A 14,145-nucleotide genomic window follows, 5' to 3' on the forward strand; every position below is an offset into this window, starting at 1 on the left:
TGTGTGTGTGTGTGTGTGTGTGTGTGTGTGTGTGTGTGTGTGTGTGTATCACAAAGACTCGGGCGATAGATTTGGGTGATGCGTCGCTGCGTCATCTCAGCCAGCTGAATTATCTCGTTCAGTTATCCTATGAGATGCTGAGAGCGATATCGCAAACACTGGTTTTCATCCATCAAATTCGACATTTGTATCGTAAGATTCCTAATTTTGATTTGGGTCAATGTTGACAGGTACAATTACATGACATTACCGATAAACCGAATGGTTGGATTCAATTGGTCAAGTCTCTGATTCGAGTCGTACCAATCGAACATGCGATGGGCCCAAGTGTGATAACCTTGCTGCTGGATGACAGTCCATTACCAACGAAAGATTCAGTTCTTGAAGTAGCCGATATGATATCGTATTCATTGCGACGCACACCACGACGAGAACGGAATTTATGTGTCATTTTGGGCTGTTTAGCAGAGAAATTGGCTGGACCAAGTAGTATAGCTGTACTGTCGGAGAGCACATTAAGCTATTTGATCGGAAATTTGGTGAGTTCACAATCGAAGCATCAACGTCATTCAATAATTGACTGAATTGAGCTGGTAAAGCTCGAGTTGAAGCAATATCGTACTGAATCATTAAATTATTGCTTATTTTTTTTCTTTCTCGAACATAGGACGAAGGAATCTATCCAGAGGTGATGCTATTTTCGATCATTGCACTGGAGAAATTTGCACAAAAGAGTGAAAACAAAGCTACCATTAAACGTAAATTGGCCATGTTTACGGAGAATCCACTGTTAAGACTAGAACGACATGCGAATAGCGATGACCACACTCTACGTCAAGTTGGCTATTGCGCACGATGGTGCTTAGACAACTACTGTAAATATTTATGCACATTTGCATTTGCAAACAAGCCTCATAGACGGAACAGTTTTTTTTTTAAACCATTGCATACAATTACCTATATTACAGTTATAATCGAAGGTCGCAAGTATTCTTATGAAGTGGTCGATGTTTCAAATGTGAATGTAATGCTGAACACTCGCGATGTGTCCGAGTATTTGAAAATATCGCCCGATGGCCTGGAAGCACGCTGTGATGCCTATTTATTCGAGAGCGTTCGATGCACATATCAAGTTAATGCCGGTTGTTGGTACTACGAGGTAACTATCATCACACCTGGAGTGATGCAAATTGGATGGGCAACAAAGGATTCGAACTTTTTGAGTCACGTTAGTATTGATTGCCGTTAAAAATACATAGAACAATTCATTGAGATAATTGAATTGGAAATTGGATTTCAAACGATTTGTTTTTTTTTTTTATCTTTTTAGGAGGGATACGGTATTGGAGACGATCCTTACTCAATCGCATTTGACGGTTGTCGTCGGCTTATTTGGCACAATGCAAAATCCCTACCACATGATCTTCCGTCATGGTGAGTTTTACGAACTAAATTGGAAAAGAACGTTGGACTCAACTGAATTCAATTCATTTTTCAATCATTTTAGGCAAGGTGGATCGGTCCTTGGATGTCTATTGGATTTAGATGCACATGAAGTGATTTTCAGTTTGAACGGTGTTGAAGGTGGTGTTCTCAAACAAGTCTTTGGCAGTGCCAAGTAAGTTTCTTCATTTCACGATGGGTTTTATTTCTGGTCAAAACTGATTTCTTTGGAACAAATATGAGACTTTACCAGAAAATCATCCCTCGAAAGAATAATCTTTCAACAAATCATATCATTGAGAAAAAAAAAACTAATTAAAATTCATTCCACAGAGATGGATTCTTTGCCGCCGCATCGTGCATGTCATTTCAGCAGTGTCGTTTCAATTTTGGCTCCGAACCATTCAAATTTCCGCCAAAGAGTCGTGCATTCGATAGCTTTAACTCACACGCATATCTAAAAGATCAAGATAAAATCGTGTTGCCGCGTCACTTATTCCTCGAACAGTTGCGAAAGCTGAGTGTTCGTGAGGACTCCTGTACATTATGTTTCGATTTAAAGGGTATCGTTCGACTTGAACCATGTACACACAGGTAAGAGTGAATGCTTCAGTTGAGCATTGATCCTATTGAAATGCTTCTTGTTTCGAAAATGATACATTTAGGTTGAATATCTTCTTTTGAAACGATTTTTTATTTACAAATGTCTGTTCAATTCCAGGGGCTTCTGTATGACATGTGCATCGCAATTGCAACACTGTCCATTGTGTCGAGCAGAGATAGTGTCAATCGTGAAAGAAGAGAGTGACACACCGACATCCGATGATTTTTTAACATGATCTGAGCCATTGCCAGAGCAAACGGCCAAAAACTTAAGCAATAAATCGTCTGAGTTTTTCATTACAACCAACAAATATCACAACACCATAAGCAACCAATTTGATTAAATTAAACGAAAAATGCCTATATTCATTTGAATAACGCTCATTGTACCACATATACACACTCACTCACAGGTAGTATGGATTCAGTTGTAGATCAACTACACATGGATTTGTCAAACGAAATAGAAAGAAAAATAGATCGTCAAGAGAAAAATGAAAAAAAAAAACAAGACAATATTGCGCGATTTTTTTTTAAATTTTGGACTCAATTAGGAAGAATATGTCGAATGCCGCATTTGATATACATATACGAATAATATGCAATGCAGCAAAATAAATAAAAAAATATCGAAACGAAATAGAAAAGCCACACACCAAGGCAAAATCGATGATGATGATGATGACGACGACGAAGAAAAAAAGCCTCAACCAAAACACACATACACACATACAAATCGAGACCGAGAAATTGCGCACAATTTAACCTCATCGGCCTTTTTGAATCCACTTGAATGTGATCGCCTCATTTTTCTTCATTGTAACAAACAATGCCATACCTCATCATAATAAATGAATGAAATATCCTCAAATCATGAATAATAATTCTAAAAATGTAAATCATATTTTTCATTTAAAAAAACCGAAGTAGAAAAAAGCGAAGAGAAATTGTTGTTCGCGTTTTTCTTTTCTATTTGTCCGACTGGCGCTAAGTTGATTATAGACAATGGGGCTAGTACCCAGCCATTGCATTCTATTGCATACACAAACAAAAACAAAAAAACAACAAAGAGAAACACATTGTACATATAAATCGATAAATTTAGAACTTTAAATGAAAATAGTTCGAATGTAAATTTTTCCGAAACATTAATACCCCATTGATTAATAGAGTACATGTAAAAGTGACAAATATAGCTTCTGTTTCTGTTTCGTTATTTTTTTTAATTCTTTTTCGTTCCGATTCATTTTTTTCGCTGCTTCTGACGGAACCAAAAATCCAAGAATAGCCCGCACTGCTAAATAATTCATATATGAATTGCGCGTAGTGGTTTTGATTAAATTGACGTATCATGACGACGATTTGTAGACTGGTTCGATTAATGTGCCGTCATCGACGCACGAGACAAAAACTTTCTGCCGCTGATTATTTATGCAAATCAAATCGAATTAAACCGAACGATTTGAATTTTGTTGTATTGCCCAAACCCAGAACTTTTGACTACACATTTTAATAACAGGTTGCAATATGGAAACGAAAAAGAAAGAAATTTAATTTGGTTCAAGACGAGTACAGAAGTTTTAATTTGTTGCGTTGAGAATATCAAAACAAGTTCAATCAAATTGTTCAATGATGTAATTGCTATTTCATTTAATTCATGTTTTTGACGTGCATGTTGTTCACATCTATGGCTATAATTGTATGTGCTTGCGACGAAAACTACGAAGTCGACTGCGGCGGTGGCGGCAAAAGTGGATTATAAATGTGGGGGAGGTCATGACGCACATACTGGAGAGATTGTTTTTTTTTTATATCTGAATGAAAGAAGAAGACGAATATCTACTTTTTTACACTTACAAAATATCATACTCATGTCATTGTATCGAAATTATTTTAATATAAATAAACCATAAGTAACAGCTGAAAATAACTATGGAGTGTTTCTTTTTTTAGAACAAGTACACTTATGAATGGTGGTGGTTTGTGAAACATGAGACTAGAGTAACTAACTGGAATACGCGCCGATTCGTCGGAATGTGCGTCATTCATGTCGATAAACTCTATCGAGTAATTGCGCTGAGATATTTCAAAACGACTTTTTAATCAATGAATTCGGGTGTCCGAATGGAATCATGAAATGAAATTCGTTAAATCCAATTATCACGCTGAATGACTTGTTCTCAAGTATTGCTCATGCGGTGTGTCAATAGATTGAGATCGATGTACGTCATACACGATATATCTGTTCATCTGGTAGGTTCTTTAAACATTGATGGGATTAATCACATTTGAAATCGCTTTACGTACATCTAAAATTGGGATTCGGTTTTATCAAAACAATTCGTTTTGAACAAGCACTTGAAATGGCTTTTCCTGCGCAGAATTTTTGTGTGCTGCGTACTTTTAAATGCACTTGTTTACTTTCTCCATTTTTATTCACTTTTTTTGTTTTACTTGTTTTGGTAAGGGTTTCCTTACTAAGCGAAGAAAAATGAAAATGAAACAAAAACATCAAAAATTCTATTAAAAAAAGGTCAAAGAGCAGAAGGTTAAAAATATGACACAAATCGATTGTGAATCATGGGATAGAATTTCGTGAAAGTTGATATTATTTCAAATCGGAACACTTGAAGAGGTTTTTCCAAATACTGTACACTCTATCTCTCTGTGTGTCTGCGTGTCCGTTGCATGCCATTTCGTGTTTGGATAATAACCGTACATCGAACTAAAAACGGCATTTAGTGTAAATTCCATGACATTGTTTTGATGGTGAGGAGAGATGTGCGTAATGTTTCGAATCCACAAGTCGCACGTGCATTTTTCCTTTGCCTCTGTAATTCGAGTATTTGGTTTGCAAAGGAATTTGATATGTGCAAGGAAAATTGGTGCACATGCGCACCTCGATTCGTTTTGAATCGCTCAGTTTTCATTGACAATCCGTTTTGGCGTGATGAGCGTGTATACGGTGTGTGTATGGGATGGAGAGAGATTGTGTGCGTGCGCGAAGGTGTGTGAGTGTGAATTGAAAATTACGTTCTCAGTCGCATTCCATTGTTTTGTTCTGGCTGCTGTTGCTACTGTTGCTGTTGCTGTATATGTTCCGTCTCTCGTGATTGCAAACGTCCGAACGTACACGAGAGGAGAGAGAGAGAGAGGCCGTTTCGTGTAAGACAGAGACACACATGCATGGAGCGGCGAATCGAAAGCAGAGAGTGTATCCAATACAATTCTTCTCCGAAGACTGAGGAAAATGAGCGAGAGTGAGCGAGCAAGAGAGTGGAAAACGCACACACGAACACGAAAAATTCTGATGTGGAAATATGGAAAGTTCGAAAAACGGAAAAGCTTTCGCACATAATACTCGTCACATCACTCAGCACTAGGTCGTCAAAGAAGAGAAAAAGTGCCATACCACACACACAGCTGCTGCTGTGGTATTTATCGACCAAAAAGTGGAAATAATTGATTGAAAAATTACGAATTAAAAACAGAAATTCTTGATCACCAACAAAAAATCGAATGTAATTTTAGTTAAAAGAATTTTTCATCTTTTTGTTTGTTGAAAAATCAGTGATACAGAAACAGAAGCGTGAAAGAAAGTGAGTGAGAACGAACCAGAAAAAAAAAGCACACAGAGAGAGATATATTAGTTAGTAGACATTTTTCGTGTTCCATTCTACTTCAGTGAATAAATGACTTGTGACACGGATAATGGACTTGGTCATTTGTTGTTATGAGTTACGCAAATACAGAATAAATAGATCGCGAGTCTGTAGGGAAAATCAAGCAGCAATATTTCTCGATGGTCAAGAACCATAAAATTCACTTCATTTTCTATTCAATATGGTCGACCGTTTTTCTTCTATTTTCTTCTTCGATTTTGGACATTGCGTTTTAATCTTTTCAAACATGTTGTTACGTGCGTTGTTGTTGCTACCTTTTTTTCGCTTTTCTGTTTGAGTTGTGTGTTCGGAGTCTTGAAAGCAATCGATTAATTTATACTTTGTCCATTCGTGTCAAAGTGAAACTGTGTCCGCGCGCATCGAGACGGAATGCCGTTGTGTTTTGTGGCTACCATCCATCGGAAGTAAGCATTTCGGATTGAATCGCGCTTTCGCGATGCCAATGGGTTTCGAACGTTTGAGAGCGTGAGAAAAAAAAAAGTGTTTTTACATTCAATTATGTTCGATAAGCTTGAATTGTTGCGATGCATGTGCGAGTGCCATACTATGTATGGCCCATACACACATCCCGTGGTCATATACACACGTTATTACGTGTGTATCTTACGATACAATTTTACTGATTTTGATTTTCATTCAAGATATCGCGGGACATAAACACAATACGAGTATATGTGTGTATCCTCTCGCACACACTTTTTCTCTATTTAATAATAAAAACCGAATCGAAAGAGAAAAACTAAACAGCCGAAACGAAATATACATATATGTCTTAACAGTGTAGCATACTATTTTTCCTTTATGTTTTCATTTCGCGTATCATTCGCGGGGGGGACTGTGTGCGCGTTTCGATTCCTCTATATACACACGTTGTTTACACATATGTAGGCCAATTCAGATGCGATCTGCAGCGTGTGTGTGTGTGTGTGTGTGTGAGAGCGTTTTGTGTATCGATGAACAGAAAAATGACGAAAAATGACGAAAAACGAAACGAAAAAGAATGAGCAGAGAGAAGAAAAAAAGAACGAACCGTATGAAAAACAAACCGTCCGTTGATGATGATGATTTTTCTTCGTCGTTTTTAGATTTTCCGTCAATTTTTCTCATATTCTCTCATAGTGGCTCCCGTGTATATACATCGAATTCGATATACTTGTGTATGAAAAGTGAAAAACGACGACGACAACGGTTATAGTGTACCATATCTACGTCTGCGATTCTCTTTCCCAGTATAACGACGACGAAAGCGAGAGCAATGAGCGAGTGTCGATTAAAAATTTAGAAGAACAACCAAACGAATCAATTCTTCTTCTTTTTTTTCATTCAACACACACCAGAGCAAAAAGCCCGTTGATTTTCACCGAAAATAAAAAATCGAAAAACAATCAACAACGAATCGAACTTCGCCAAAAAACCGTTCAATTACTCTCCCTACCGATTTTTTTTTTTTTTTTGGTTTTATTTTTTCCTTTCATTCGATTTTTTTTTTTCATTGATCATCTCGCCATTGATTATTGCTCCTTTCGCCTAGTTTCATTCCTGATTCGGTTGTAAATAATCACCTTTTTTCCTCGTGTTTTTTTTTTGTCTTTGAGTTTATTTAATTCTCTTTCGTTTAACCATCGAATCCGACGACCGCCTTTTTGAAATCAAACGACGTGAAACAAGCAAATTTTGGTTGGTGCTAGTTTAGTAAAATGATAAAAATAGAGTAAAATAAGTGAAGAAAGTTGGAAATTTTTCGGTGTTTTCCGAACAATCTGAATAACGGTGTACCATCGATAACAAGCCATTTTTTTTTTCAAGCGAAAAAAGTGTATAATTCAAAAAGGAAGAAAAAAAATCATGAATCAACGAAAACAGTGAAATTATTACAACAAATTAATGTATATAAACGAATTATTGATGCGAAGAGAATCAATGTGGTTTGAATAAAAAGAAGAGAGAAAAATAAAGGCAAAAATATATATAGAGGGAGAGGAATTAAATAGAAAATCATGTGCAGCACTGCTGATTTTTCATTCGGCGTTTTGTTGCTTCTTCTGCTGTGATACAATGAAACCGTCAATTTTATTTAGAGCTCATCGCTAGTGTTGCTCACGATCTCATACACACACACACACACACACACACACACACAAATGCGTGCGAGCACACGGACAACGACGAAAAAGTGAACAACAACAACAACAACACCAAAAAACACACATATTCGACTCTGTGATACACATATGATTGAACAAATAATTTTACGACTCAAGCGAAAGGAAAATGATTTTCTTGGCAAAAAATTGGCCCAGCCACGTCGACTGTGTGAGAAAGGGAGCAAGCAAGCAAGAGAAAAAAAGACCGTCGACAAATTATATACGACCCGAACTATGTATCCTCAAGAAAGCAAAAAAAGAAAAAAAATCTCATGAAAGAAAATGAGTTGAATTTCTATTTACTTCGGCGATAAAGCGAGTGAGAACGAGATAGAGAGAGAGCGCAGAAGAGAGACACACTCAATGTTTTCCATATATATATAAAATGAATGCGTGTGCATTCATGAAAATTTATCCCAACCGAAAATTAAGTATCGCGCTCACGCTAAAACGACCATTACGCTCAAGTATTTTAATGAAGCAATAATTTTTATCGATGAAAAGATATGACTAAATTGTGCGACGAAAACAGCAAAGTCACCGACAGCAAAGGAAAAAACAAAACAAACGAACGTTGATTAAAGTTTTCTAAAAAGCAATGGGTTGTGATCTGGTCGAAGTGAATGGTGTATGTGTGTGCGAGTGAGTGAGTGAGTGCGTGTATTGCAAAGGAAGAAACCGAGTTTTTGTAGTTCAAACAAACATTATATTGTCATCGATGTTGATCATCGCAATGTCGTCATTTTCAGTCTCGCTGAATGGCCTGTTCGTGCATTGGATATTTAGTGTGCGCTATTTCGGCGGTGTATCCATTGCTTGGTGTGGCGAGTTGAGAGAGCAAGCAAGATAGAAAGGCAAAAGGAGCACAAAAGAGTGAGAAAGAGCGAGAAAGAGAGGGACAGAGAAAAAGATAGAGGACGATAGAGTGAGAGCTTGTGTTGAGGTATTTTCACTATGTATTTTGGAAACGAGAGCTTGTGAATGTAAGCGCGAATTGCTTTCCTTTCCTACATAAGACGTCCGTGTACGTGTGTCATGAGGTATTCTTATGTATTTTCATTTTATTTTGCGTTGTCCTCGTAAGCCACCGTTCTTTTATTCTCCTTCTATCATTTGGTTTGTTTGTGTCAGTTTTCGCATTATAAATGTATGGGATAGTTTCGAATGTTTTTCAATTTTCATTTGGCGGTCGATTCGCGCGCGCTGCGTATCGACAAGATATTCTTCTTCTTTTTTTTGGTCTCCCAACGGACAGGACTCGATTCGTTATTACACATTTTCAATACACATTTACACTTGTTCGGAATAGTTGATTCAATGTGTGAATCAGCGGAGAGTGTGTTGTTGCTGTTTTTATTTCTTACTCATACCTCTCGTCCTTCTTATACACTCTCGCTCCCCGAGCGAATTGCTTTAGATATTCATACAGTCAAGAGCGTATTTTGTGCATGGCTTTTATTTCGCTTATTCGGCCACATTGCATACGGAATATGAACAATACGACCGAACAACTGAATCGATCAGTGAATGCGACGAAACTAGTAGCTGATATTTATTTATAAATTATAATAGAAAGAGAGTGAGAGACTGGTGTGTGAGCGCGGTTCAGAATAGCAACGAATATTTTTCGTTGTTTTTTTTTGTTTTTGTTTTTTTTTTTCAACTATTCAACATCATTATTATTATTATCATCTGAGGCGTAATGTAGTACAACCAGTTGCCATTCGTCTGTTTCTTTCGAGAATCGAAAAATAAAATGAAATTTCAGAAAAACGGAACAACTTTTTCAAAACAATTTAAAATATCTCTTGAAATTTTCTTTTATTTTCGGTCGTTTGAGAGAAGAAAAAAATGTTGTAATAATTTGCCTTCAGTCATCCGACATGAGTAGATTGAATAGAATGCCATAAAAAACAATATGGTCCTTGAACAGAAACAAATCAAAATCCAATCATGTTTTCCGAGAAATCGAGAAATCGATAAATCTTCAATTTAATCCATAGAGCTTCCTGGCAGTGGAAAAAAAAAACAGAATCCGATGAGAAGAAATGCAAAAAGAAGAAAAAAAAAAGAAGTTGACGTCTCTTTTCAATCTCGAAGTTCAAAAGCATGAAGATTTATTTCTCCATCTATTCTCAATCGGAATAGACCGCACCGTGCGCATGGTGAAATGAAATGTTGAGCCGTAACAAATGTCATGTGTCGGAATGAGAATGAAAATGTGTGAATGCCGAACGAAGTAGTGGCTGTGTGCTATGGGATGTAGCTGAAATCTATTCCTGAGCTCACTCTATCGATATGTCCGATGATTTTGACACGAAACGGATTAAATGGATATTCGAATTCGAGGCGTCTATTTTCCGGTAGTTTCCACACCGAAGCCAATTGATACGCCCGAGCAATTTTGATTTTATGAACGTAACGCGCGCAAAGTCACCAATCAATCGAAAAACCGAGCGCCACACAACGAATCAGCATACACACACACACATGAATTTTGATGTGAGGCAATGAAAAAAAGCACAGCGCAACAAATCCAATCTGCCATAAATGAAGGCGATCGGATGGGTTTGCGTGCGTGCCTATGCGTTTCTGTTTACATGTTTAGATCCACATATGTGCGCCACCAACGATGAATAAAATTGCAAAACGTGATAGTTTCAAAAATTCGTCTCTCGATTTGCCGATCCTTTTTGCGTTTCCATTTTTTTTTTCGCAACGAAAATAATAACAGAGCAACGATAATTCGGTGAGCCTATGGTGTACGCGTATCATCGTCTCTCTATTCAATTCACAATGTATTTTGAATAATGATGAGCATCTAATTTCAATTTGAATTAAAATTACCGAAGCAATTGAATCGCACAAACCATATTTCCACGAAATGTGCACACAACAAAGACGAAGAATGAGCAAGAGAAGGCAAGCAATATTGGTTGGGCAAACAAAATGGCAAAATCATAGAAGTCTCGAAGCGATGAGAGCACTCGATTGATTAGCACGTGCCACATGATGAGCAGATTTTATAGAAAACACATATATATGATGATGATGAATTGGAAATTTGATTGGAGTGAAGCAAGATGCAAAGGTCGATTTCCTTGAAATTCGTGATCCACGAGGATTACATAACGACAACGGAATGAATAACGCAATGTTACAAAATCGAAACTTTGAATTGTAATTTTTTTTTCATCTATTCATTTATTAATCAATCTACAAAATTGATGATGATGAAACCGATCCTGAAGCGCGAAGCTTCATTAATTTCGGTAGGAAATGCAATAAAAATCATTTATTCGATTTGATTCGAAGCGATGTGTGCAAATACCACATACACGTATAAAATGCGTTATCATTAAAGTTGCTCACATAAAAATGTCAATGGAAAGTTCCGATCAGGCGACTGATAAACTCACTTACACATATAATAGCCATTCCTCATCATAAATCCGAATAAGTGTTTCCATCGATGGAGTTAGATAGAGAAAGAGCAAGCATAAAAGCAGTTCAATGTAATAAAAACACATTATGTTGAGTGCAAAACAGATTCAGTTGGGCTTAATTACATTGTCGTCCATTTCGAACGTGTAGTATGTGAATGTTTGTGTAACAGAGCAAAGGTTTCGGGAAATGAAGGATAAAGAGACTTATTGAATGAATACGCATAATTATGATGCTTTGACTTTTCGCATTTTACTTGGATAAATTGGTCAATATCCTCATCCGATGGAATGAAATGGAACATTCTCAACGCTCTTCTCTCTCTTCACTCGAAATTCAATAAGCTCATGAACTTTCGTTGAGAACGAGGAAAAAAACGGAACAGTACAATGTGGAACATGTGTGTTTCGAGAACATGAGCGTCTGAGTGACCGCGTTCGAACTGAAATATGACCAATTTCAGCGTTGTATCGGTATATATGAAGATGAATATTTTATTGTGTATCATGTTGAGTATTGAGTTTCCAGCTCACTCTCCCACTCTATCCATCCATCTTGCCATCACATTAACGACCTTCAGCCTATAACATAATAATAATTGAACACCAATCAAGTCTAGCAAATAAAAGCTCAATATATAAACTGATGTATCATGTTCGTGTAGCTTTCAAGCGATCCATAAACACGCACACGACACACAAACAGAGAGAGTTATGGCGACATTTCCGTTTTTTTTTTCTCCACATATACTCGGAGAGGAAGAGAAAGCGAATAGAAAACCACCCTTGCTCATTCTCGACTCTTTGTCTAGCTCTGTCTCTGCCTTTCATTTATATACACAAATGTGTCAGACCGACGTGAATATAAATGATTGAATCTATATAAATATTTGTTAATTATTCATCGGGGATTATATCATCAAGGCATCGCATTGCTGGCTACGATTACTGTCATTATTGCCACCACTGTCGTCGTCGTCGTCGTCCAGCGCTTTTTTTCTTCATTTCAATGTGTCCGACGAATGATTATTGACGTTTATTTAACATTGAAACTTTCATTATACGAAACACCAATTCGCAACGGTAAAATTGTGTCCAATTCCGTTTTGGGCACGGGACAATGAAATAAATGCCATTCTTTGACCGTTTTGCCGAAAATTACCCGCTTCACTGCAGTCTCACACTCACGTCGCACATATTCTCAAGCGATTGTACCCTGGTGAGCGGTTTATTTTACTGTGGTCTATTCGTTCGATGGTGTGTGAGAAAACGGTCGATATAAATCGATCAATCGGATAAATTGAAATGCGTGAGAAAAAACATACATCACATTCTTCCATTTAAAAAGGAAAAAAATTCCGTTACATTAAATAATGACTTGATTAAACTAATCACCAGGGCCGGGCTCTAAATCGTTCAACGCCAAATTAACTCTAAATTAAGAACTCAGAAAACCAGTTGTCAGAGAAAGAAAAACTCAACTCCAATTAGAATCGACATATGGATTCTCGGAAGCGAATTTTGTTGCAAAAAACCAAACCAGATTCGAATTTCAAACAAGCCATTTTCCGAATCGCAACAACGAATCTTCACATACAGTGTGCCACACACTCTGTGCATCATTGCTCAATTCCAAACTTGTGTTTGCGAGTGACAGAGAGAGAGAAGACGATTGAGAGGGAAAGACGTCGAACAATTTGCTGTCCGAATAAATTGAAGTGATGTGTACTCGGCCATCAACAGTGAGAGTGAACGCAATTTGTAAAGAGAAAAAAAAAGCGTTCGGCAGCAGCGAAAACAGACATGGCATCATTAATGCGACATATGTGATCCGCCACATACAACACGGGACACCGAGCCGAATTTCGATTTTACAATTTCATCTTACATAAGAGATTATGTCGGCGCTGAAATTTTGGCGAGCATGTCTAAAGCACACATCGAGAATCGGAATCGGAGATAGGGACAGAAAAATCGACCAAAAAAAAAGAAAGCAAACGCAGGCGACTCACACACCAAGGAATTGCCAACGTTTTTTTTCTCCCCATATCGCTCTGCTTTCATTTTTAATGGCTGTTGGGCTGCTTGAAAACAGTCACACACTGTTAGTGCGTGGATTTGTGTATGCGTTTTCTGAATATTAATGATGTATTTTGGTGATGAATATGTGAACAAATTCAATCATCAGAAGCCTGACTCAGACGCGAAAAAAAAAACAAAGTCGCCTTTTGTTCGCTTAAATTGAACCGAGACTGTTCTGAATGTTCTGCGCCGGAGCCACGAAGAAAAAAATCATTTGATTATTATCAGCGAATTGAATATCACTTAAAATTCCAACCGAGTTTACGAATGTTTACAAACTGTTTCGTTACTGCATGCAATCGCTTGTTTGCTCATTCGGTTGCTTACTAGCTTGTTCGCCTCTCTTTCTCCATCCCCTTCTTCTGCACTCGCTGTCTAATGTGATGAATCAAGAAAAAGAACAAACTAGTGATATCACTCAACTTGAGTCGGAATCATCTTAATTTTCACATTGATCGTGGCGGCAATGAATGGAGCGCCGACGAAACGAAATCATCACATAAAACGTTTCACATTCCACATCAATGGCAGAATAAAAACACACACACAAATATAACACATGCTTATCTATTTTTATGAAATAAGAAAATAAAATCAAATAAAAGCAAAATTCCTTTGAATTCTTTTTCACTTCGTTGAGTTCATTTTCGTTTTGCTTGTTTTTTCTTCGTTTTCTTTTCTCTCTCTCTCTCTCTCTCTCTCTCTCTCTCTCTCTCTCTCTCTCTCTCTCTCTCTCTCTCTCTCTCT

General features: G+C 37.3%; 2 protein-coding genes across 12 annotated transcripts in view; both read left to right on the forward strand.

Moving 5' to 3' along the window:
- LOC129566968 (RING finger and SPRY domain-containing protein 1-like) overlaps window positions 1–3,976 on the forward strand; it is a 10,272-nt gene extending 6,296 nt beyond the window's left edge. For all 4 annotated transcript variants that reach the window (XM_055443404.1, XM_055443405.1, XM_055443408.1 and 1 more), the window contains 7 exons: window positions 231–539; window positions 668–875; window positions 969–1,228; window positions 1,331–1,434; window positions 1,508–1,618; window positions 1,777–2,037; window positions 2,165–3,976. In XM_055443404.1, coding sequence (XP_055299379.1) covers window positions 231–539; window positions 668–875; window positions 969–1,228; window positions 1,331–1,434; window positions 1,508–1,618; window positions 1,777–2,037; window positions 2,165–2,282 — 1,371 coding nt within the window. In that variant the 3' untranslated portion in view covers window positions 2,283–3,976. The remainder of the gene's footprint in view (window positions 1–230; window positions 540–667; window positions 876–968; window positions 1,229–1,330; window positions 1,435–1,507; window positions 1,619–1,776; window positions 2,038–2,164) is intronic.
- A 1,233-nt stretch (window positions 3,977–5,209) lies between these two features.
- The window catches only part of LOC129566970 (junctophilin-1), a 27,296-nt gene continuing 18,360 nt past the window's right edge, over window positions 5,210–14,145 (forward strand). The window contains exon 1 of one of the 8 annotated variants that reach the window (XM_055443413.1): window positions 5,210–5,695. The gene's annotated coding sequence lies outside the window, so the exon portion shown is untranslated. Of the gene's footprint in view, window positions 5,696–6,927; window positions 7,407–14,145 lie in introns of those variants that run through there. The other 7 variants (XM_055443416.1, XM_055443419.1, XM_055443418.1 and 4 more) reach the window with 7 other exon arrangements.

This window comes from Sitodiplosis mosellana, unplaced genomic scaffold, assembly GCF_009176505.1.
Source record: "Sitodiplosis mosellana isolate CC-2019 unplaced genomic scaffold, AAFC_SMos_1.0 Smas_scaffold_5, whole genome shotgun sequence".
Taxonomy (NCBI): Eukaryota; Metazoa; Arthropoda; class Insecta; order Diptera; family Cecidomyiidae; genus Sitodiplosis; species Sitodiplosis mosellana.